The sequence below is a fragment of the Agelaius tricolor genome, unplaced genomic scaffold, assembly GCF_023055355.1.
Source record: "Agelaius tricolor isolate 1412-34295 unplaced genomic scaffold, bAgeTri1.0.p SCAF_36, whole genome shotgun sequence".
Taxonomy (NCBI): Eukaryota; Metazoa; Chordata; class Aves; order Passeriformes; family Icteridae; genus Agelaius; species Agelaius tricolor.
In genome coordinates, this window is record NW_027269296.1 from 1,292,393 (window position 1) to 1,314,634 (window position 22,242).

General features: G+C 53.1%; 2 protein-coding genes across 2 annotated transcripts; one reads left to right on the top strand and one right to left on the bottom strand.

The window, feature by feature from the left end:
* Window positions 1-353: 353 nt before the first annotated feature.
* Window positions 354-6,895, top strand: PPT1 (palmitoyl-protein thioesterase 1). Its single transcript, XM_071453353.1, has 9 exons — window positions 354-510; window positions 746-855; window positions 1,602-1,729; window positions 2,257-2,327; window positions 3,005-3,107; window positions 5,420-5,510; window positions 5,620-5,718; window positions 5,887-5,958; window positions 6,280-6,895. The coding sequence occupies exons 1-9, from the start codon at window positions 411-413 to the stop codon at window positions 6,400-6,402; spliced, it is 897 nt and encodes a 298-aa protein (XP_071309454.1). The 5' UTR covers window positions 354-410; the 3' UTR covers window positions 6,403-6,895.
* Window positions 6,896-7,025: 130 nt separating this feature from the next.
* CAP1 (cyclase associated actin cytoskeleton regulatory protein 1) lies at window positions 7,026-20,488 on the bottom strand. Its single transcript, XM_071453351.1, has 13 exons — window positions 20,351-20,488; window positions 15,079-15,191; window positions 14,784-14,884; window positions 14,302-14,379; window positions 11,930-12,073; window positions 11,756-11,841; window positions 11,172-11,277; window positions 10,917-11,088; window positions 9,897-10,072; window positions 9,586-9,709; window positions 9,403-9,485; window positions 8,786-8,929; window positions 7,026-8,391 (listed from the first exon to the last, which is right to left on the bottom strand). The coding sequence occupies exons 2-13, from the start codon at window positions 15,170-15,172 to the stop codon at window positions 8,308-8,310; spliced, it is 1,392 nt and encodes a 463-aa protein (XP_071309452.1). The 5' UTR covers window positions 15,173-15,191; window positions 20,351-20,488; the 3' UTR covers window positions 7,026-8,307.
* Window positions 20,489-22,242: the final 1,754 nt, after the last annotated feature.

The window sequence follows — 22,242 nt, forward strand, 5'->3', positions numbered from 1 at the left end:
GCTGGCCGATGAAGGCTTCTCCTCCCTGGGTGCTGAGAAAAACTTCCCGGCGGCTGCAGAGCCGAGTGCCGCCGCTGCGAGAGGAAACCAGCCAGGGTGTGCCCAGCCCATTCCCAACGCACGGCAGGGCACAGAGGATGCAGTGCCACGTGGGCAGCACGTAAGCAGCGGCCTCGTGGGTTTCCCGGCTGCGTGTCCCGGGGGCAGCGGGATGCGGCCGCAAATTTGGGCAAATTCAGGATTTCTGGGCGCGATCGGGACCGGCGGGACTCGAACCCTCGGCTCTGTGGAGCCTCGGGCCACGCCCCCACCGCCAGACCACGCCCCGTTTGCGATCCACGCCCCTGATTGGTCCCGCCCCCAGACCCCGCCCCTCCCATTGCCGCCGGCGGGTCATGTGACGAGCCAAGATGGCGGCGCTCAGGGTGGCGGTGCCGGTGCTGGCGCTGCTCGGGCTGTGCCCGGGCCCCGCGGCCGCCGCCGCGCCCCTGGTGATCTGGCACGGCATGGGTGAGCCGGAACCCTCCGCCAGGGCCGCGGGGGCGGCGGGGCTGGGCTGAGAACCGGGCAGGACCGAGGGGCGCTCGCTCCGGTGTCCCCTTCCTCCGGACCGCCGGTCTCGGCGGGGACCGGGAGGTGCTGCCCCTCCCGCTGCCGTGGCAGCGGGGCTGGCGGTGTGTCTGTGGAGGTGAGGTGAGGCCCGCGGCCGTGGCGTGGTGACGCATCTCGGTGTTCTCTCTGGCAGGAGACAGCTGCTGCAATCCGGTGAGCATGGGCTACATCAAAAAACTGGTGGAGAAAAAAATCCCGGGGATTTACGTCCTGTCGCTCAAGATCGGGAGCACCCTGATCCAGGTGAGCCGCGTGTCACCCGCGGGGCTGCGGGCGGGGTGGGGCTGAGCCGCTGCAGCTCGTGCTTCTAACAGGATTCCACCGGGATTCCTGCCCTGCTTCCCGGCCAATTTTCTGTTCTCGCTGAGGTAAACAGCTTTGACAGGTAGAACCCGATAAAGTCCAGCTAATGCCTGCAGAAAAGCACTGGGGGAAAACAAATCCCTGACCTAAATTGGATTAATATGCAAATCCAGTGATTAGCACACTCAACCAGTGCAGGTAGTGCGTGGGGTGGAGGCTGTGCTGAGGCAGGGATTTATCCCTGGTCATGCTTCTCCATCTGCAAACATTTATTTATTTCAGTGTAATCAATCACCCACTGCTGCACCTTCATGGGTTTTGACAGGTTTTTGTAGTGCTGTGGAATTTCTTTAAATAGTTTCTCAGGGTAATGTGGGGTGTAGGTGGTTTTCTGGGTTCTGGAGAAGTTTGATTTTTAATTTTTATATTGATATGAACAAAACCTGAAGCGATTCAAGTTGAGAAGTTTGGGGAAATGTCAATTCCCCATGTGAGACAGTTCTGCCAACCAGAGCAGGAAGGGGAAGGGAAGTGGAGGTAAAGAGAAGCCTCAGAACAGGAATTTCACTTCTGTCCCTGTCAAAGCTCAGGTCCTCTTGGTAAACCACAAATGTCAGTGATGTGTTTGCAGAGCTTAGAGCAGCCACAGCCAAGGTACAAATGCTGCACCCTGCTCTGATCCCCAGGACATGGAGAACAGCTTCTTCATGAATGTCAACGAGCAGGTGAGCGAGGTGTGCAGGCAGCTGGCCCAGGACCCCCAGCTCCAGCGAGGCTACAACGCCATGGGCTTCTCCCAGGGAGGCCAATTCCTGTAAGTCTGCACTCTGCTCCAGCTCAGGGGCTCTGGGGGGTTCAAATCCTCATTTGTGACCTTTCAGAAGTGCTCAACAGACACAAAATGTTAAATTCCTGAAGGCAGGAGTGCTCCAAGGGGGCAGGTTGTGTTTTCCTGCTCTTCCAAGCAGGGTTAAATCCCTTGGCAAGTGTTGCACCAGTGGCCAAGCCCACACAGAACCTGCACAGAATAACTGCCACAATCAGAGGACACAGGCTCAAGCTACACCAGGGGAAATACAGGTTGGATACCAGGAAAATTATTTTTACACAAATGGTGGTAAAGTTCTGGAATGTTCTGCCCAGGGAGGTGGTGGAGTCACCATCCCTGGGGGTGTTTAACAAAGCCTGGATGTGGCACTGGGTGCCAGGGTTTGGTTGAGGGGTTTGGGCTGGGTTGGACTCGATGATCTTTGAGGTCTTTTCCAACCCAGTGATTCTGTGATTTTGTGAATTCTCAGCTCCTGGGCAGGCTCAGCTCAGCTCTTTGCTCTTTCCCCACAGGAGGGCTGTGGCCCAGAGGTGCCCTGCTCCTGCCATGCTCAGCCTCATCTCCATTGGAGGACAGCACCAAGGTAGTGTCTGCCCCCTGGCACAGCTCCTGGGCACCTTTTGGGGCTCTTCCCTAAACTCTGATCACTTTCTCACCGATTAAATTGTCCCTTTGTTCCTGGCTGGATCTGGTGATGTGTTTGGCCCAATTAGTGTTTGCTGATTTCATTATCTTGATCTTGCTTAATTGGCAATGGAAAGCTCTGCTCTGTCAGCAGCTGGCTTCTCTGCCTGGGTAGGATTCTTACACACCTTGGGAGCTCTTGGGATGAGTTATTTTGTGGGAAATTGCTACAGAAATTGTGAAAATTCTCCAGTTGTGAAGCTGAACCTCCTGGGTCACGAGGGTATTTTACAATCACCATCCTGAAAGGCCAAAGCCCCAAGGAAAGGGAGCTGTGAAAAGGAACTAAAGGAGTGGGGAGTTAAGAGTGTTTGGCAATGAATTTCAGATACTCTGCCCTGAGAATCCCACAGCTCCTGGAGTTGTTTGTGTGTAGTGGAGAGGGAGGATCCCTCCATCCCCGCCATCCCTTATCTGTGCCACAGCTCTGGGGCAGGAGGGGCTGTCTGAGAGCTTGCAGGGCTAAAATCTGCCTGATTACCTGGGTAACTCTGCTCCTGCTGTGCAAGAGGAGGTTCTGGTGCAGCAGGAGGGATGCAGGGCCCCAGGTTGGTGACTGGGCTCTGTCCTGCCCAGGCGTTTATGGATTCCCTCGCTGCCCTGGGGAGAGCTCCCACCTCTGCGACTGGATCCGCAAAACCCTGGACCTGGGGGCCTACAGCAAGGCAGTGCAGGAGCAGTGAGTACATCCCCAGTACTGCCAATCTTCCCCTCTGGAGCTCCACAGGCTCCCAGTACATCCCCAGTATCACCAATCTTCCCCCTCTGGAGCTCCACAGGCTCCCAGTACATCCCCAGTACTGCCAATCTTCCCCTCTGGAGCTCCACAGGCTCCCAGTACATCCCCAGTATTGCCAATCTTCCCTCCCTGGAGCTCCACAGGCTCCCAGTACATCCCCAGTATCACCAATCTTCCCCTCTGGAGCTCCACAGGCTCCCAGTACATCCCCAGTATCACCAATCTTCCCCTCTGGAGCTCCACAGGCTCCCAGTACATCCCCAGTATCACCAATCTTCCCCTCTGGAGCTCCACAGGCTCCCAGTACATCCCCAGTATTGCCAATCTTCCCCTCTGGAGCTCCACAGGCTCCCAGTACATCCCCAGTATTGCCAATCTTCCCCCTCTGGAGCTCCACAGGCTCCCAGTACATCCCCAGTATTGCCAATCTTCCCCCTCTGGAGCTCCACAGGCTCCCAGTACATCCCCAGTATTGCCAATCTTCCCTCCCTGGAGCTCCACAGGCTCCCAGTACATCCCCAGTATTGCCAATCTTCCCCTCTGGAGCTCCACAGGCTCCCAGTACATCCCCAGTACTGCCAATCTTCCCTCCCTGGAGCTCCACAGGCTCCCAGTACATCCCCAGTATCACCAATCTTCCCCTCTGGAGCTCCACAGGCTCCCAGTACATCCCCAGTATCACCAATCTTCCCCTCTGGAGCTCCACAGGCTCCCAGTACATCCCCAGTATCACCAATCTTCCCCTCTGGGGCTCCACAGGCTCCCAGTACATCCCCAGTATCACCAATCTTCCCCTCTGGAGCTCCACAGGCTCCCAGTACATCCCCAGTATTGCCAATCTTCCCCCTCTGGGGCTCCACAGGCTCCCAGCTGCCAGTGGAGGTTCAGCACAGAAACAAAAGGCAGCAGCACGGGCCTGGGGGGGAACTGGGGGAACTTTATTTGACTTTATTTGACTTTATTTAATGGTAAAACTCCCCGAGTCCAGGATCCCAGGCCCCAAACTGAGGACAACACTTTTTTGTCTAGGGGTATTATTAACTGTGTTGTGACTAGGTTGATAAATCATACTGGAGGGTTGAGAGTCAGGGTTAGTTGTGATGGTGCTCACAGGGGTCTGAGGATGAGGGAAGAGATGAGAATGTTGACTCCATGTTTCAGAAGGCTTGATTTATTATTTTATCATATATATTATATTGAAACTATACTAAAAGAATAGAAGAAAGGATTTCATCAGAAGGCTGGCTAAAAATAGAATAGGAAAGAATGATAACAAAGGCTCTGTCTTGGACTCTCTGTCTGAGCCAGCTGGGCTGTGATTGGCCATTAATTACAAACAACCACATGAGCCCAATCCCAGATGCACCTGTTGCATCCCACAGCAGCAGATAACCATTGGTTACATTGTGTTCCCGAGGCCTCTCAGCTTCTCAGGAGGCAAAATCCACAGGAAAGGATTTTCCATAAAAGATGTGTGTGACTGTAATTAATCAGTTGTCTAGGGAGGGTAGTAAGGGAGCTGGGAATGTTATTGAGATGAGAATTTGTGGGATTCCTAGAAAGGATGGGCTTGAAAATCAGTCAAAGAAGCTTAAGTTCATGGTCAGGTTCAGGGGGCAGTGCTTGGAGCAATGGGTGGTTTGCTGGAGGGGGGATTTATTGATACCAATGACAGAGGTTTGGGTCAGATAATTAAAGAGAAAATGAGTCATGAAGGGAGCATGATAAAAAATCAGGGGCTGGGGTTTAGTTGAGGCATACCTAGTTGAGGCATCCATAGTTTGAGGGCAAACAACAGTTTATAAACAGGGGGAGGTCTCAGGGGAGGATAAAATCTCTAGCTAGGGGTGGAACACAAGGCAGGGAATACAATGTGGAAACCAATGAAGGATTGCAAGGGAGGAGAACAGCTTAAGTAAACTAATGGGGTTTGGAAGGATACAACACTGAGGGAGAGTAAGAAAGGTTCTGGGGAAAGGGGCAGGAGGAGGGGGTTTGAAACTTGGCAGGGAGTAGGGAGGTAACAAACAAAAAAACTAAACTGAATAACTAAATAACTAAACTGAATAACCAGAGCAGGTCTGTGCCACTCTAAAGACAGGGGGAGGAAAATACAGAGGGATTGCAAAAGTACAAATTAAACAGTGAACATGCCAAATAAAAACAAAAACACACTACAACACCCCAGGGCAGGCCAGGCTCAGGAGCAGCTCTGCCTTTCCAGGCTGAGCTTTGCTTTGTCCCCTCTGCAGCTTGGTGCAAGCAGAGTATTGGCATGACCCACTGAAGGAGGAGGAATACAGGAAAAACAGCATTTTCCTGGCTGACATCAACCAGGAGAGGGTAAGGACACTCTGCCCTGTGAGCAGCAGCCTGGGAAGGCTCCAGCTGAGGAGTTCCCCTCTCTCTGGGCTCTCCAGTGGCTTGGATGTGCTCTCCTGCTTCCATCCAGGGCATCAACGAGACCTACAAGAAAAACCTGATGGCTCTGAAGAAGTTTGTGATGGTGAAATTCCTCAATGATACCATGGTGGACCCTCCAATCTCTGAGGTGAGGAAGGCAGGGCAGCTCTTGGGGCTTCCCTGGCTCTGGTTTGTCCTTTGGTGGCAGAGGGGCAGGCTGGGCACAAGCACAGGCCTGACACTGTCCTGGAAGCCTGCTTGGCTCCTGGGAACCCTTCAGCAGCTCTTCCTTCATTTTTTATCCATTTTAATGCAGTGGTTTGGGTTTTACAAAAGTGGCCAAGCCAAGGAGACCATCCCACTGCAGGAGACCTCACTGTACAAAGAGGTGAGTGAGTGCTGGGGGCTGGGGGCTTCTGCTGTGTCCCCTTTCCTGTCCCTGGGGTCCCTCAGCCCTGCTCCTGGCACTCCTGGGGCCTTGCCTCCCCTGCCAGGAGCTGCTTGTTTGGGGGGACATTTCCCTGCAGCCATTCCTGGCACTGCTGGGACCCAGGGAATGACACTGGAGGTTCCTGCCTGGCCCAGGGTCCCCCTCAGTGCCTCATGAGCTCTGCTCCTGTTCCAAGCTTTGCTCCAAGAATCCCTGGAATCCCTTTTCTCCCTCCACGAGGAGGAGAGCAGAGGTGGAATCTCCCCCTTCTCCCCACAGGATCGCCTGGGGCTGCAGGAGATGGACAAAGCAGGGAAGTTGGTGTTCCTGGGGGTGCAGGGGGATCACCTGCACTTCTCAGAAGAGTGGTTTGACAGCACCATCCTCCCCTTCCTGCAGTGAAGCTCCCTGGGCAGGGCTTTCACTGTAACCAACACCAGCCACTGTGCACAGCACTCAGTGCACCCAGGCCTGCAGGGACTTGGGGAGGGGAACACGAGGGGCTTTGGCTCAGGGGGCTTTGCCAGGCTGGAATTGCACTCCCAGCTGGGCTGAGCCTTGCCCTGACTCGGCCCCAGGCCTGGTGAATCCACCCCAGTGCTCAGAGCTGCTCTCCACCCCCAGTTCCTGCAGGGCACCCTGGCAGTATTAACCCAGCTCACTGGTGCAAGGCTCTCATGGCTGTAGGCAGGGCAATCATGTCACAGCCCCTGCTTCAGCAGAGGGGAAAAGGCCAAATTTAGGGGTTTCTGGGAAAAAAAAAAGGGTTTAGAATTCAGCAGTATTAACAGCTTGAACAGTTTTCAACTAATGGCTTGGTTTATGTTCTTTTGTACAACGGAAATCAATAAAGAAGTTGCCATCTAACCAACTAAATAAAAGCTTGGACAACTGCTGACTGTGTTTGGAGGGAGCTGAGGAAATTCTGGGAATATTCCAAGGAATCAAGGCAGGGTCAGGCAGAGAGGGGGAACTTGTCCTGCCTGAGCTCACTTGTGCCCCCAAAAATGAGACAAGAGCCACAGTAATGAGCAAGTTGGCATTAACTTTATTCTATCTTCTGTATAATCTTAAGTACATAAGAAAGGTTTTTTCACAAGCCTCAGGAGAAGACAAGTACAAGTCACAGGACAGTTTCAAAATAAAAAAAAAATTGCATAATTCTTCCTTTTTTTTTGTTTTTTTAAGTTTTGTACTAGAGAAAAAGAACATTGACACTTTACAGAAGAAATGCATTTCAGATATGCTTATGCCACCCGAGGCGTTGGAAAAATGAAGGTCAAAGCACGTGCAGCTCCCTTTGTGGGTCAGTACAGTACTGTGTGATCCATCCCTCTGCTCCAGGGCCCTGGAACTGAGGCTACAAGCTTCCACCAAAATAAAGAGCCAAGCAAGAGGAGGGCATAAAAGGGGGAGGACTCAGAGGGGGCTGATTGCAGATGAGAGTGATGAACCGACTTGATCCAACTCTGGTATTTACAGCTCTGCACTGCTGACCTGGAATGGAGGAGCTCCTTCCTCTGGGGAAGGGCACAGCTTGAGAAAAACCATCCTGGCAGACTGAACCTGAGCTCAGCTGCTCCAGGAAGGAAGCCCTGGGGCAAAGGTTGCCTTGTGAAGGTGGAGAGCTCATGGAATGAGAGGTGCTCAGCTCCAAGCTACCAGCCAGGCTGCTGGGTGGCCATGGTGGCACCAACTGCAGCCTTCCTGTGGCACTGGGGCATGAAAGCCTCCTGTCATGGCACAATCAGGAATGCACTGAGCTAGTGGGAATGATGGAAGAGAAATCAGGCTGGAATTGGCCCAGGTCCTCAGCCTTTGGTCCGACAAAACCGTTCCCATGTCCTGTGGTGCCAGCAGCTGCTCCAGAGAGCTGGAGGGAGCAGCCTGCAGCAGCTTCCCAGGACAGCTGGGTGCTGTGGCCTCTGACAGACACTGTCACTTGTTAAAAAAGGGGACAACATTCCTCTCACATGGAACAGTTTTGCTTAAAGGCAATACAAAAACAATACTCTGGAAGCCAACTGCCAGGACTGGCTGTGAAGTTCACCGAGACTCTGATCGATTGGTGCAGTTAGATGGGACAAGGGCAGAGAAAAAGAACCTTCCTGCTGAGAGAGGTGACAACCACCACCTACCCCAAGCCCCAGGCAGAGGAACCTCAGTGATGGCAGGCAGCTGTGTCTCTCGGGTAGAAGAGAAGCAGTTTGAGAGCAGAAAGGTACAAGAAATCTAAGAGAATCATCTGAAAGCAGATTTGTCCCACAGCAGGGCCAGGGGAGGGTGTGAGCCTTGGAGCTTTTCGGCTTAGCCAGCAATTTCTGTCACAGTGGTAACCAACTTCTGACCGTTCCACACTGTCTTGAACTGTTCTGGGACAGGGAATTCAGTCTGGAGGGTAAAAACAAAGAACTGTTGTCAAAAATCAGTTTATGGCTGACATTAGTAACCACTCCTCCCACTGCTTCAGGCATTTCTTTTCTCAGCTTTGTGCTGTTACCTCTGTACCACCACTGGTGCCTGTTCTGCCCCTAGGAGATCCTGAGGAAGAAGCAGCTCTCACAAACCAACAACAATCTTATTTACAGATGTTTTTTGCTATTTTTACAACTCAGATCATCATTCACAACCTCCAAACTCCACAAACTTCCCCCCGCTGTAACCAACACTCCCTGCAGGGCTTTGTCAAGACACAACTCCTGCATCCCCCAGCCCCAGCAGGGCTGCAGGAGGATTCCAAAGCAGCATTTACAAAGTTTTCCACTTTCCCCAGGACTGCACTTACAAAGTCCCCCCCCTCGGTGGGGATGAGCACGTTCATCTCCGAGGACTTGGCACTGACGATCTCGCAGTCGAGGGAGCTCTTGCTCAGGTACACGTGGCACCCATCTGTCTTGTTGATGGAAATCGTTGGCACTTTACCCATGACCTGGCAGGGCCAGAGAAGAATTAGCCTAAACTAGACAGCCACAGCATTTTTGGGGTGTTTTCTTTCAAGGCGAGAGGTTTGAGTCCAAGCCCTCCCCGTGACGATCGCACAGGATTCAAATATTCCCTCCTTTAGCAAAAATCCAAAGTTTTTGTTTGTAATTTTCCCCAATTTCTTGTTCTGATCTCTTTAGAACAAAACCTGAGCCAGCACTGGGCAAACTGACCATCTCAAATCAGATGCCCAAGCTAAACTGGAATAAAACCTGCTGCTGGCCTCCTGCTTTGGCAGCCAAATGTGCTCCCTACCTCACAGAGCCTCAGCTCTTACCCAACCCTGAAACAGCTCAAAGACACAAATTTCAGCCCTTTCCCAAGGGACAGATGGTGTTCCATGGGTATTCTCCACAGCTGCACACTCCTGGTCAGGAAATGCAACTGCTCCAGAGCCAGGAGAGAGCACAGGGCACTCACCTGAACTTTAACATCCCTGCTGTTGATGATCTCCACAATGCCCACCACGTCATCAAACACCAGACCCAGCTTCTTGCAGTTGTCTGCAAAGAAAAGCAGATCAGGGCACGGAGGTTTTGGAGGCTCCAGCTCCTGCACACACAGCAGCAGGCAGGAGCAGCTCTCAGGGCTCTCCCCACTCACCCAGGGTGATGGAGTTGATCTTGCCTTTGATTTGGAGTGTACTGTTTGTGCACTTGAAAACATATGCTACCTGCTTCAGTTCTGTGTCACTGATGACCAGGTTGGTGGCATTCTCCTGGTTTTCCTGAAAAGGCAGGGGAAACACACTTCATTTTCTGAATGCAGAGCAATTAAACAATGAAAATCCCTTTAAAAACAAACAGGTGCCTTCAGGCTGGTGTCTCTTAGGAGAAAGTTCTCCAGAAGAGCCCCCTTTGCTTCTCCAAAGCTCCCATCCCTCCAACCCACTCCTGCCAGCACCAGGCACTCACCACTCTCCACTTTTTGCCTTCTAATTCTAGCAAAGGAGGTGCCTTGGGGGAGGGATTTGCATTACAGGCTGGTTTGGGAGCAGTGAAAGGTTTGGGGCCGCTTCTCACAGGGCCCCCCTGGTTCTTCAGGGCTGGATTCTTGTGGGTTTTCATGTCATCTGAGACGTGCCTTAAGCCTGCAAGAGAAGGCAAAGCTGAGAGCCAGCTCCCCTCCAGGAATGCAGCTCCCCCAACACCAGGCATCAGAGCTTACACCAGCCAAGAAAACTCTTGTTGAAACACAAATAAACTCCTGAGGCTGGGGCTAAGTTGAGCCCAAGTGTGAGTGACAGGAAGGGAAGGAGGAAGCAGGAAATGCTGCTGCAATATTGACAAGAACACAACATGAACCACAGAACCAGAGTGTGCCACAGCTCTTCCACTCTGCAGCTGGAAAAGGCCCCAAGCCCAGCACCTCCTGAACTGATGTGCTCACCAGGGAACACAAAAAAGGGGAAAATTCTGTGCAAACAACAGCTGCCAAATTGCACTTTTTGTACCAGAAAGATGCAGGCAACCAAAGGGATCAGCCTCAGGTGTTTCCAGCTGGAAGTTCATGCCTTGCTCCACCTGCCAGATGAGGGTGACAATCCTCATCTCAGTAACATTGCCAGCTCTCTTACTACCCTCCCTAGACAACTGAATCACTGACCCACTCTCAACCCTTCAGCTATGGCTTATCAACCTAGTCACAAAACAACTCATAATACCCCTAGACAAAAAGGACACAAATGAGACCTAATTCTAACATCCCTCATAATCTTCCTCCTCCTCATTAACCTCCTAGGGCTGCTACCCTCCACATTTACCCCACATTTACCCTACACATTTGTCCCTGGGAAAGCGCCAGCCCCAGCCTGGGACCAGGTAGGATTTTGTGCACTTTTTAAGCAGCTGCATTGAGGGGCAGCAGGAAAACAAGGAGCAGCAGCAGCAGGAGCAGCAGCAGAGCAGTCCCTCCCTCCCTGAGCCCCCACATACCCGAGGTGATCCCTTCTCCCCGGTTGATCTGCGCGAAGAGCGCCGAGCGCGAGGCCGAGTCGTCTGTGCTGGAGCTCGCGGGGGCAGGAGGAGGGGGAGGCCCTGGAGGTGGGGGTGCAAGCCCAGCCGGGGGGGCAGGTGCTGCTTTAGCCCCTGCTGTGGCCACAGGACCCTGGAAGAGCAGGGAAGAGGAAAGGAGCTGGCACCGGCTCTGCTGCTGCCCCACTGAGCCCTCCCTGCTGCAGCAGCACTCACTGTTTTGCTCCAGGTCAGCCCTGTGGTGTGGAACTCTTTGATGTAGGCCTGCAGCTCTGTCCAGATGCTCAGGTAAGCTTTCACCCAGTCCACTTGTTTTTTATCTCTGAGAACACAAAGAGGAGGAATTAAAGGCTGAGGAAAGCAGCTGTGGGCAGATGCTGGAGCAGCCCTGTCACAGACACCTTTCATGAAAAATCCTTTCCTTAGGATTTTTTCTCCTGAGAAGCTGAGAGGCCTCAGGAACAAAATGTACCCAATGGTTATCTGCTGTTGTGGAATGCAACAGGTGCATCTGGGATTGGGCTCATGTGGTTGTTTCTAATTAATGGCCAATCACAGCCCAGCTGGCTCAGACTCTCTGTCTGAGACACAAGCTTTTGTTATCATTCCATTCTTTTTCTATTCTTAGCCAGCCTTCTGATGAAATCCTTTCTTCTATTCTTTTAGTACAGCTTTAATATAATATATATGATAAAATAATAAATCAGCCTTCTGAAACATGGAGTCAGATCCTCCTCTCTTCCCTCATCCTCAGACCCCTGTGAACACTCACACAGCCCCAGCTGAAAAGGTGAACTTACACATCCTTGTACTCCTTGAGGATCCTGTTGGTGTAAAACATGGCAGCATCAGTCATCTCCTTCACGTAAGGACCGGGCTTTGGAGCCTAGAGCAGGGAGAACACGTTGGCCCTGAGCAGCCCACCAGAACCTCCCCAGCAGCCTGAGGAAAAGCCCTTCCCAAGGAGTCCTCACCATGGCCACCCAGCCCAGGGCTGGGATGCTCTCACTGACTGCTGACAAGTGGTTGAAGAGTTTGCTGCCACGGTTCTTCTCCCTGAAGTTCTGCACAGCCTGGATCTGCTCCGAGATGGGCTTGAGGAGCTCTGAGAAGGCGTTCTGCAAACCACACACAGGGACAGCGACAATTAACGAGATTAATTAGCACGGCTCTGGAATGGCTGTGCAGCTGAGCTGATGGAGACTCAGAACAAGATTCCAACTGGCAGCAGTGACTGCTGCAGCTCCTGTCCAGGCCTGGCCCTGTCCAAGCCAGCCTTGGTCCCACAGCCCAGCTCCTCCAGGCTGAAGTCATTGCTCCCATCGGATCGGCGCCGTGGGAGAACGCCAAGAACTGTGACTCATGTTCAATCCAGGAGACACTGACAAAGCTTGTTAGTAACGAGGACAGAAATAGCATTTGCCTTTCCTGGGTTCCTTTGTTCCAACACAGTTTGTAGGGTTTTTCCTCTCCTCCACGAACCCTCAGAGAAAGGGGTGCTGGGCAGGTTTGGCACCCACAGCCTGACCCACAACCAGAGACCCAGCAAGTCCTAAGGTCACCCCCACCAAGCCAGATTTGAGGATTCCAGTTATTTCTCGAGTCAATCCTTCAGTATTTGGATGGTAAAAATTTGTTCCTGTGTGCTGTTCCCTTGGAATGCTGACTGGAAGTGCCAGAAGCGCTCTGGGGTCAGAGCACAGCAAAGAGCCAATTCCACATTTCCAGAGATGCCTCTGAGGAAACTTTCCCTTCCTTTAGCACCGGAGAGTCTCCTGCTGGTGGCAGCAGAGAGAGACAAATTTGGGCAAAACTTGCCTTCCAAAACCTCAGCTTCTGCTTTTGCTGCTTTTTTCATCTCTGTTTAGATGAAAACTGAGAGGTCCCAAGCACTGCTGGCCAGGCCACACTTTCAGAAGCTGCAGCCCAGCAGCACATTCCAGTCACAGGATGGGGAAATTCTTCAGCACAAGCACTGAGAGTTCCTACACATTTTGCATTTTAAACTGGCTGCTCCAGAATTAGACTCCTGCCAGACAACCTGCACAAAGAGCTACCCTAGATGAAGGCTGCTCTTTGTTCATAATCCTTTATTTAAATAACGTGTCCCTGGGATTTGTCAGCAGGTTCTCAGGCTAGAGGCTGCACAGAGCTGCATCCCAGCAAGCCTGGTGGAACATAACAACCCTCCAACGCTGATTTTGGGGGAAAAAATGCAGATCTATTTTGCAGTGAACAGGAAAGGAGCACAGAAATCCAGCTCCCACAATGTAACCGTAGAAGCCACGACTGAGCGAGATAATAACTGCAAAGAAAAGCAAGGTGGGATCCTGTTGCTCAGGAAAATACAGTTCTCAGCAGGGAAAAGCCAATGCATTCAGGATCAGATTCTCAGCCACACATCCTGCTGAGAAGCAGCAGCCCAGGGTAAAGTGTTAAATTACCTGCTAAGGACAAATCAATCCTAAAAGCCCAGCCATTATTCAGAGGCCATTCAGCAGAGACAAGTGTCTGCTCTGCTCCTGGAGGAGTTTGATACCTGAAAGTCTCTGAGCAGCATCACATATTGAAAAGCAGGAGCTACACAAATCCCAGGGTGGCTCCTGGCTCAGACAAGCTCCTGTCTGCAGCTTCTCAGGGAGCACTGATTGAGCAGAGCTGGTGCCAGGTGAAACTGGAGACAGAGGCTGGGAGCTGAACAGCCCCGGGCTGCTCTGACAGCTCCACAGCTGCTGTAACAAATGGGAAATGCCAGTTCTGCAGCTCCCAGAACCAACACCCAGGGTTCTGCCCAATACTGGGGAGCACCCAGAGCAGTTCATGCCTTCAGAGTGTGGGAAATCCCTGATGAGAAACCTCTGCCCTCAGGGTCAGGGGCAGCTGTGAGTGTTGGGGGAACCTGGGCTGTCACAGCTGGGCTGTAGCCATGATATTTTCTGAAAAATCCTTTCCTTAGGATTTTTTCTCCTGAGAAGCTGAGAGGCCTCAGGAACAAAATGTAACCAATGGTTATCTGCTGCTGTGGAATGCAACAGGTGCATCTGGGATTGGGCTCATGTGGTTGTTTCTAATTAATGGCAAATCACAGCCCAGCTGGCTCAGACTCTGTCTGAGACACAAACCTTTGTTATCATTCCATTCTTTTTCTATTCTTAGCCAGCCTTCTGATGAAATCCTTTCTTCTATTCTTTTAGTATAGTTTTAATATAATATATATCATAAAATAATAAATCAGCCTTGTGAAACATGGAGTCACATCCTCCTCTCTTCCCTCATCCTCAGACCCCCGTGAACTCTGCCACAGCTGGGCCAAAAGAGGAACTGGAGGAGGACTGGGGACACTCACCTCTGCTGGCTGCTGATGCTGAGATGCCACCACCAGAAGAGCCCTCTCGCTCATCAAGCCTGCATGGACCATCTCAGCCTGAGGACAGACACAAACGGGAGGGAGGTTCCCTTGTGGCACATGAACAAATGACCCCAGCTGGGAGGAACCAGCCACACCGAGCCCAAAGCACATTCCTGGAGGAACCCATCCCCAGAGCAACCTCAGCAGAGCTGCACAGCTCAGGGCTGGGGAGCTTTCAGGCCTCCTAAAGGAGGTCTGGACACAGCCAGGCACTTCAGGATTTCCAGGAGAAGTTTGATTCACCCTGAGTGTGTAGGTGGCAACCTGGAGGTTATCTGGGCATCAGCTTTGAATCCTCAGGGATTCTAAAGGTCCTGGGATACAGTGTTAGAGGAATGCAGACCTGACAGCAAATTTGGCCCTTCCAGCCCTAAGGAGAGGCAGCACCTCTGGAGCAGGGGGGGAACAGGAGTCCTTACGTGCTTCTGCACATCCCCACCAACTTCTCTGCTGATCCTGCTGTACTCAGCCACTGGCCCAGCCAGAAGGGCATCGAAAGCCTGCACGTACTGAGCCACTCCTGTGGAAAAAACCAGAGCACAGAGATCACCAGGAGCACCCCACAGGCTGCCACAGCCCCAACCTGCAGGAGGCTGAGGAAGTGCTGCAGGCACGGAGTTTTTATCCCCACGGGGCAGCCCCCTCCAGCCTGGCTCCCCCAGAGCGAGCCCTGTGCCAGCTCTGCACTGCCCTGGGAGGTGCCCTGGGCCTCACCTTTGGCAGAGGCATCTCCACACATGCCAGGGCCTTGGCACACGTTCTCCAGGCGCTCCACAGCCTTCTCCAGCCGCTCCACCAGCCTCTCCATGTCTGCTGCTGTCCGCAACCTGCACGGACAGGACACAATTACTGCATCCCCAGGTGCCACTGAGGGTTTATGGCTGGCTGCTACAAGCTCTACCAGTTCCAGGAGAATCATTCCAGCCCAGCTCTGCACCCTGAGGAGGGCCAGCAGTGCACCCTGACATTAGCACAGACAGCTGGGTTACACAACAGCCTCTTGCTGTTGCCACACTCGCTCCTTGATAGTTTCTATTCCATTTTAAGGGCTCCTTCCATGTGTAAGGACATGAAACTCCCACCATCTAACCTCATAGTGACACCACTGAGTCACACAAAGGTCTGCCCAGGCTCTCACTGCAGTCAGCCCCTGGCCAAAGTCCCAGCTGTGAGCACACGGTCACTGCTCTGCTGGGAGCTCACACACTCCTGGTGAAAACCACCGGGTTTGAGTCTCCAAATGCATCTGCAAGGACCTCCTGGAGTCCTGAATTGCTCCCAGGAGCATCTGTAAGCTCAGGATCAGAGCCTGAGCCACCCTGGCACACGCCAAGGGAGCAGCTGCACGAGCTGAGGCAGCAGAGCTGTTTCTGCAACAACAGCCCCTGTTCTTCCTCTGCAGCTCTGCAGAGCCTCCTCTGCAGCCACCACACAGGAAAGAGGCCCAGGCACGCAAGCCATTTGCTGCATGTCATCTGGAAAAAGTCTTAAAAGTCACATAAACTTTCCATTAATTACTGCTTTGCACCGAGCAACAAGACAGGTCAGGCTCCCTGCACAGTAATGGCCAGGGAATGCAGGGAGGGAGCAGCAAAGTCACTGGGGCATTTTTATCTTATCAGCACTCATCAAAAAGATTTTACAGCATGAATCACTACGGTGGCCCGGACACAGCTCCCTTCTGAAGGGGTTGCTGCAGCCTGCAGGAGCTCAAAGCCCTGTCTGGAGGAGGGGATCCTTCCCAGAACATCCCCAGAGTGCTCCAGGAGGAAGGCAGGGTTTACTCAGCTGAGCTGACACTGGCTCCCCTCTGAGAGGAAACCTCGAGTTCTCACTCGGAGTTTTGCTTTTGTTCACAAGCCCTCTCAGCCCTGCTGCTTCAGAAGTGCAGGTTTTCACCTCATTTCCAGAGGATGTGGGGCAGATCCAGCATTAGTCACGAGCCCAGCACTGATGTCACAAGACAAACAAGGCCTTTTTCCACCCCTTTGCTGCCTGCTTGCAGCAGGAGAGGCAGCTCTGCTGCGGGGGGCAGGGGAGAGGAGGAAGAGGAGCAGCTTCCTCCTCTGTCCACGCTGAACCAGGGGACACACTGTGCACAAAACCCCACTGGATGGCTTCCAGATCCACGGCAAAAAAGAGTCCAGAGACGCTGAAACTCTGCAGCATCAGAGCAATGAACAGCTCTGAATCTTTAATTGTGAGCTCTGCATCTTTAACTGTGAGCTCTGCATCTTTAACTGTGAGCTCTGCATCTTTCATTATATTTGGGAGCCCTGCATCTTTCATTATATTTGGGAGCCCTGCATCTTTCATTATATTTGGGGGTCCTGCATTTAAGTGTTGCAGCAGATGGAAGTGAAGCCCAGAGAACAGATTCTGGTTGTGCTTGCAGGATCCATGAGCAAAGTAGCACTGGAAATGTCACCACAGTGATCTCTCCAAACTGATTTGCTCATGGATCCTGCAAGCACAACCAGAATCTGTTCTCTGGGCTTCACTTCCATCTGCTGCAACATTTAAATCATATCATGGCCTTTTACATGGCCTGGTCACCCAGAGAGCTGCTCTGGAGGAGAAATCTGTTCAAGCTCTGCCCCATGGTCTTGTTCGAGATCCCACTGTCACCTCTGCTTGGCACCTCTTGGCTTTGCCTTTGTGACAGCAAAACTGGGGAAATTTGACACTTAACAAAGCACCTGACTTCACTGACTTCACAAATTATTATTGTTTATTACAGGTTTTTGGGGGCTGCACATAGCTGTGGTCTCCTGAGCAAATCAATCTGAAAATGCTGTAAAGTCCAGTCCCCTTCTGACCACACAGCAGGGCAGCCTGTGCTGAAATCAGCTCTCTTAAAAACCAGCCTGACTGAAACTCAGATCAAACTGACTCAAACAAAGCTCTGCAGCACTGATCCCCAGCAAGGCTCTAATCTGATCAGCCCCACTGCCCCAAGTGCAGCTCTGAGCAGGATTACCAGGCAGAAAATCCAGATGGAAAACTGCTTCCTACCCCTGGCAGCAAAGGAAGCTGCTGGAGGAGCACATCCCTCAGCTCTGGGTAGGATTAGCACCCCAAAATCACCAAAATCAGCGTTCCTTGGCACTCCCATGCTCCCTCTCCCTGCATTTGACAAGTCCTGCCTTGTTTATCCATCAGCTCCTAGTGCCCCACAGCAGCTTGGCAAACCTGCTGCTGTCAGGCAGATGGTGAACTCATTTTAATTTCCTTTTAATGGGTGGCATTAGGGCAACTTAAAAGATAAGTCAGTTGGTAAATTGGCAGCAAAATGAGAGCTAAGTGCAGGCAACCCAAAGTCCTGGATGTCAGTCCCTCCTCCTGACTCACCCTCCCTGTGCTCTTTGCCCTGTGGATGAAGTTATTTCTGCTGCCTGGATACCCACACGGAGGGAAATAAAACGATTGAGCTGTAACTAAATCAGAGATTAACATTCAGCAAGGAAAATAAAAACAACCACACAGGGGACCTGCCCCGACTGCACCTAGACAGTGTTTTGTCTACTGGCCTGTAAATGTAAAATAATTCCACAGAATGTGACAAATCAACTTCACAGGTCTCAGTGCAAATGATCAGACCTCGTTTCCCTTCTCTGAAGGGGAAGATGAGACACACAGACCATCCAAAATCCAAAAACAATTTTTTTTTTTGTTCTACAAATCATCCAGGAGTAATTTTTGCTGTGCACATCACCCAGTGCTCCAGAGGGATGAGGGAGACCCTCCCAGCTCCCTGTGCAGCGCTGGGATGAGCTCTCCCTTCCAGGACAACAACACAGGATTTAAATCTCATTCCAATTCAATTGAACTCTGATTAGCAGTGGAGCAGAAGCAGCAAACACAGTTTCACCCAGGGCCAGAGGGGCCATTCCTTTTCACAGCACATTTGTTCATCCATCAACTGCCCTTTATTCCCATCTCAGCCTGGGACATGCTGTGCCATAAACAGGCTGAGCAGAGCAATAAAATAAAGGGATTTTATTGGTAAAAACATCATTTAGCCCAAACCCTGCACATCCCAGCAAGAGGAGCTCCCTGTTTGGGGAAGGAGCTGGCCTGGTCCCAGCCTCAGAGCGAGCAAATTCTCAAAAAAAACACCAAAAAAATGAAATCATTTCCTTGCCTGAGACAGCAAATGAACCTGAGCCCTTCCTTAGACGTTCTGGAAGACACAAATGTTGGTTTTATAGGCAAAGCAAGTCAAACCTACGCTTGTGCTCACACCGAGCCCGACACACTGCTGTCAGCACCACCAGATTTGCATCAGCTACTTCCTGTTTCTACAGGCAAAAGAAATAAAGATGGGACAACTAAATTAGGAACATACCACAGTTTATTTCTGAGCTGACACTGGAATATCTCAGGGGATCAGCTACCAGATGATTTCCAACGTTTATATCTGCCAAAAGCCAGAATAATTTATTTTTTTTTTCTTTTTTAAACAGTTCAGCTCCTCGAGGCAGGGATGATTTGAAGCGAGGCAGGAGTCAAAAGCCTGAATTTAGCCAGTGGTCAGGAGCAGCCATGAACACAAGACAGCTATTGCTGGTCCCAGCAGCTGCCAGGACAGAGATCTCAGCTGTTTAGAGTCCAACAATACTTGCTGACACTGCGCCAGAACCCGTGCTGGCTGCTCCTGCTATTTCAGACCCACTTTATTTAGAAAACCAAGAGTGCTTTAAAAAAAAAAAAAAAAAAAAATCCATCTGGCCCCTGTTCCAGCTTTCCCATACAACAAACCCTCCTGAAGCCATTGAAAATGTTATTTGGTGTTTTACTCACAAGTTAAGAGGGGGTTAAAGCTCGGCACTGGAGCAAAGGCTCCTTTTTCAGCACAATCATCTGAATTAGGAGGTTTGTGCCTGCCAGCCTCAGCTGCCACCCTCCTCTCACTTCCTCTCCCTGCCAGGGTGATGAATCCACCAGGGAGGTAACCAAGGATGTGGGCTCTGAGCAGGGCTGGGTGCAGCAGGGAGCTCCAGATCAGGAATTCCGAGCCTGGGAGCAGCTCAGCATCCTCCCGTGCCTGCTCCAGCACGGGCTGAGCTCTCTGCATGGATAACTGGGGGTATTGAGCCTGGGAGCAGCTCAGCATCCCTCCCGTGCCTGCCCCAGCACGGGCTGCTTGGCTGAACTCTCTGCATGAATAATTTGGGGTATTTTTGGCTTTCAGAGAGCTCAGCAATATCCCAGGGACACAGGGCTGGCCCTGGAACAGAACAGGCACACACAGCAGTGTCCTGATGCCACGGATCCCCGGGTTCTCAGGGCACCTGGGGGGATTCCAGAACCCCGGGATGTGCCAAACAACCCTGGAATTATTCTCATTTTCCCTTTGGCCAGCACGGAATGCTTTGGAATCACACATTGATCCCATCCCAGGCACCCGCACAATGCAGAGGAGGAACTGACAACCACCCAGGGATGGAGAGGAAGCCTGGGCGGTGGGAGAACAAAAATCCCCGCCGCAGGGTACGGGGAAAAACCGGATCAGCCACGCCTGCCCGTCCCGGTGAGCCCCGGTAACCGAGAGAGCCCCGCGGGGGTGTTCGCACCGTTCTGTGCCAAATCAACCCCAAACTGCCGCCTTTGGGGGATCCACCCCCATCAACCGGGCCGGGGCTTCTCCCGCCGCCCGGCCCAGCATCGCCCACCGGCCCCGGGAGCGGCCGCGGTCCGGCGGTCCCCGGTCCCGGCTCGCCGGTCCTGCTCCCGGGGCTGGGCCGGGTCCTGCGGCCGGTGCCCGGTCCTGATCCCGGTGCCCGCCCACTCTCGCCGGTACCGCCCCCAGATCTGGCCGTGTCCCGGTCCCGATTCGCGCTCAGACCCGGCCATGCCCGGTGCCCGGTGCGGTACCGCTCACTCCCACCCACGGACCCTCGGATCTTCAGCCCGAGCCGTGCCCGGTGCCGGTACCGTTCACGCCCACCCTCAGATCCCCAGCCAGGCCGTGCCCGGTGCTCACCCCCGGCCGCTCCCGCTCCGCCGCTCCCGGCGCCGCCCAGCCCCGCCGCGCCCGCCGCTTCCGGCCCCCGCCCCGCGCGCCGGATGTGCGCACGGCGCGGCGCGGCGGGGGGCGGGGCTTCAGGAGAGCCGCCACGCGATTGGCGGGCGGGGGCGAAGGCGTGGTCAGAACGGTTGAGGGGTGTGGCGAAGGGGGTGGAGCTTCGGGGCGGATTCTGCCCTGCGATTGGTGAATTGAATGGAAGGCGCGGTCCATTCATATGTGGACGGAGTCATGGGCGTGGTCTCGTGTGTGGGCGGGACCAATGGGCCGGATGGGGGCCGGGACCCCCGGGGGATTCGGGACCCCCGGAGGGGCTGGGGGCGCTCCGGGACCCCCGCAGGGTCACACCGAGGGGCTGGGGGGGTCTGAGAGCCCCAGCAGGGCCAGCTGAGACCCCCCCGGGTGGGCTGTTCACCCCCCAGAAGGGGCTGCTGGGGTAGGGGGTACTCAGGAGGTTTGGGACCCCCGAAAGGGGTTGGGGTGCTTTGGGAGCCTCCGGAAGAGGGGCAAGGCTGGAGATTGGGGGAGGAACTGGACGGCGTTCCGGTAAGGATCGGACACTGTCCGGTAATGGCTGGGACACGTTGCCAGGCTGGCGAGGAGGAGGAGGAGGAGAAGCCGCGGCCGCCGCTTCCTGCCCGTCTGCGCTACCAAAGATGGTCACGGCTCGGGCATGGGGCTCGGAGCCGGCGGCGGAGCTCTGCTGACACCCAGTGGGACTCTGAGACACCGGTGAGGCTCTGCTGTCACAGACATCTTCCATGAAAAATCCTTTCCTCAGGATTTTTCCTCCTGAGAAGCTGAGAGGCCTTGGGAACAAAATATAAACAATGATTATCTGCTGTTGTGGAATGCAACAGGTGCATCTGGGATTGGTCCATGTTGGTTGTTTCTAATTAATGGCCAATCACAGTCAGCTGGCTCAGACAGAGAGTCCAAGACAGAGCCTTTGTTATCATTCTTTCCTATTCTATTTTTAGCCAGCCTTCTGATGAAATCCTTTCTTCTATTCTTTTAGTATAGTTTTACTATAATATATATCATAAAATAATAAATCAGCCTTGTGAAACACGGAGTCAGATCCTCATCTCTTCCCTCATCCTCAGACCCCTGTGAACACCGTCACCCTCTGCAGCTCCCGGCTCTGGAACACGGAACCCTCTGAGGCTTCGATCTCCCTGTGCTGCCATGGAGATGTGGGTACGGGATGGGGGGCACCCAGCTCACGGTCACCCCCTTTCCTCAGAGCATCATCCTTCCAGCTCCCCACCCTGCCCTGGCAGAGCTCTCAGAGCCCTGCAGATCCCCCTGCCCGCAGCTCCTACACTCACCAAGGCTTTTTGCCCTTTCCCTGCAGGTAACAAGGGGGTTTATTCCTTTATTCCTCACTCTCTGCAAGGAGAGACTCTTCACACTTCCATTTTCCCCTGCAGGGTAAACAGACTCAGCTGTCACCTCTGGAATTGTCCCTGCAGTCCCTCCTCCTGCCCCCTTTGCTTTCTGGTTTTCTTGGCTCGTTCTCCACCTTGCCCACACCTGCTGTGCCCCCTGCCCCGTCTCCACCACCACGAGATGTGATGCAAAATAGAAAATAAGAAATAAGAAGAAAATAACTTGTGTTTTTCAGCATCCTAAAAATCGCTGTGGGGAAGAAGCAGCCAGGTGCAGGGGGAAATCCAGGTGGGCAGCACCCGTGGGGAGAGAAAGGAGAAATCCCAGAGAACGGGGAGAGGAACAAAAACATAACCCGAGAATGGGGAAGAGGAGAGCAGGGCTGCCCTGCCCAGGTCATCCTCCGTGGTTCCTGGAGGAATGAAAATCGAGTTCCTGGACTGGCTGGGGCACGGAGG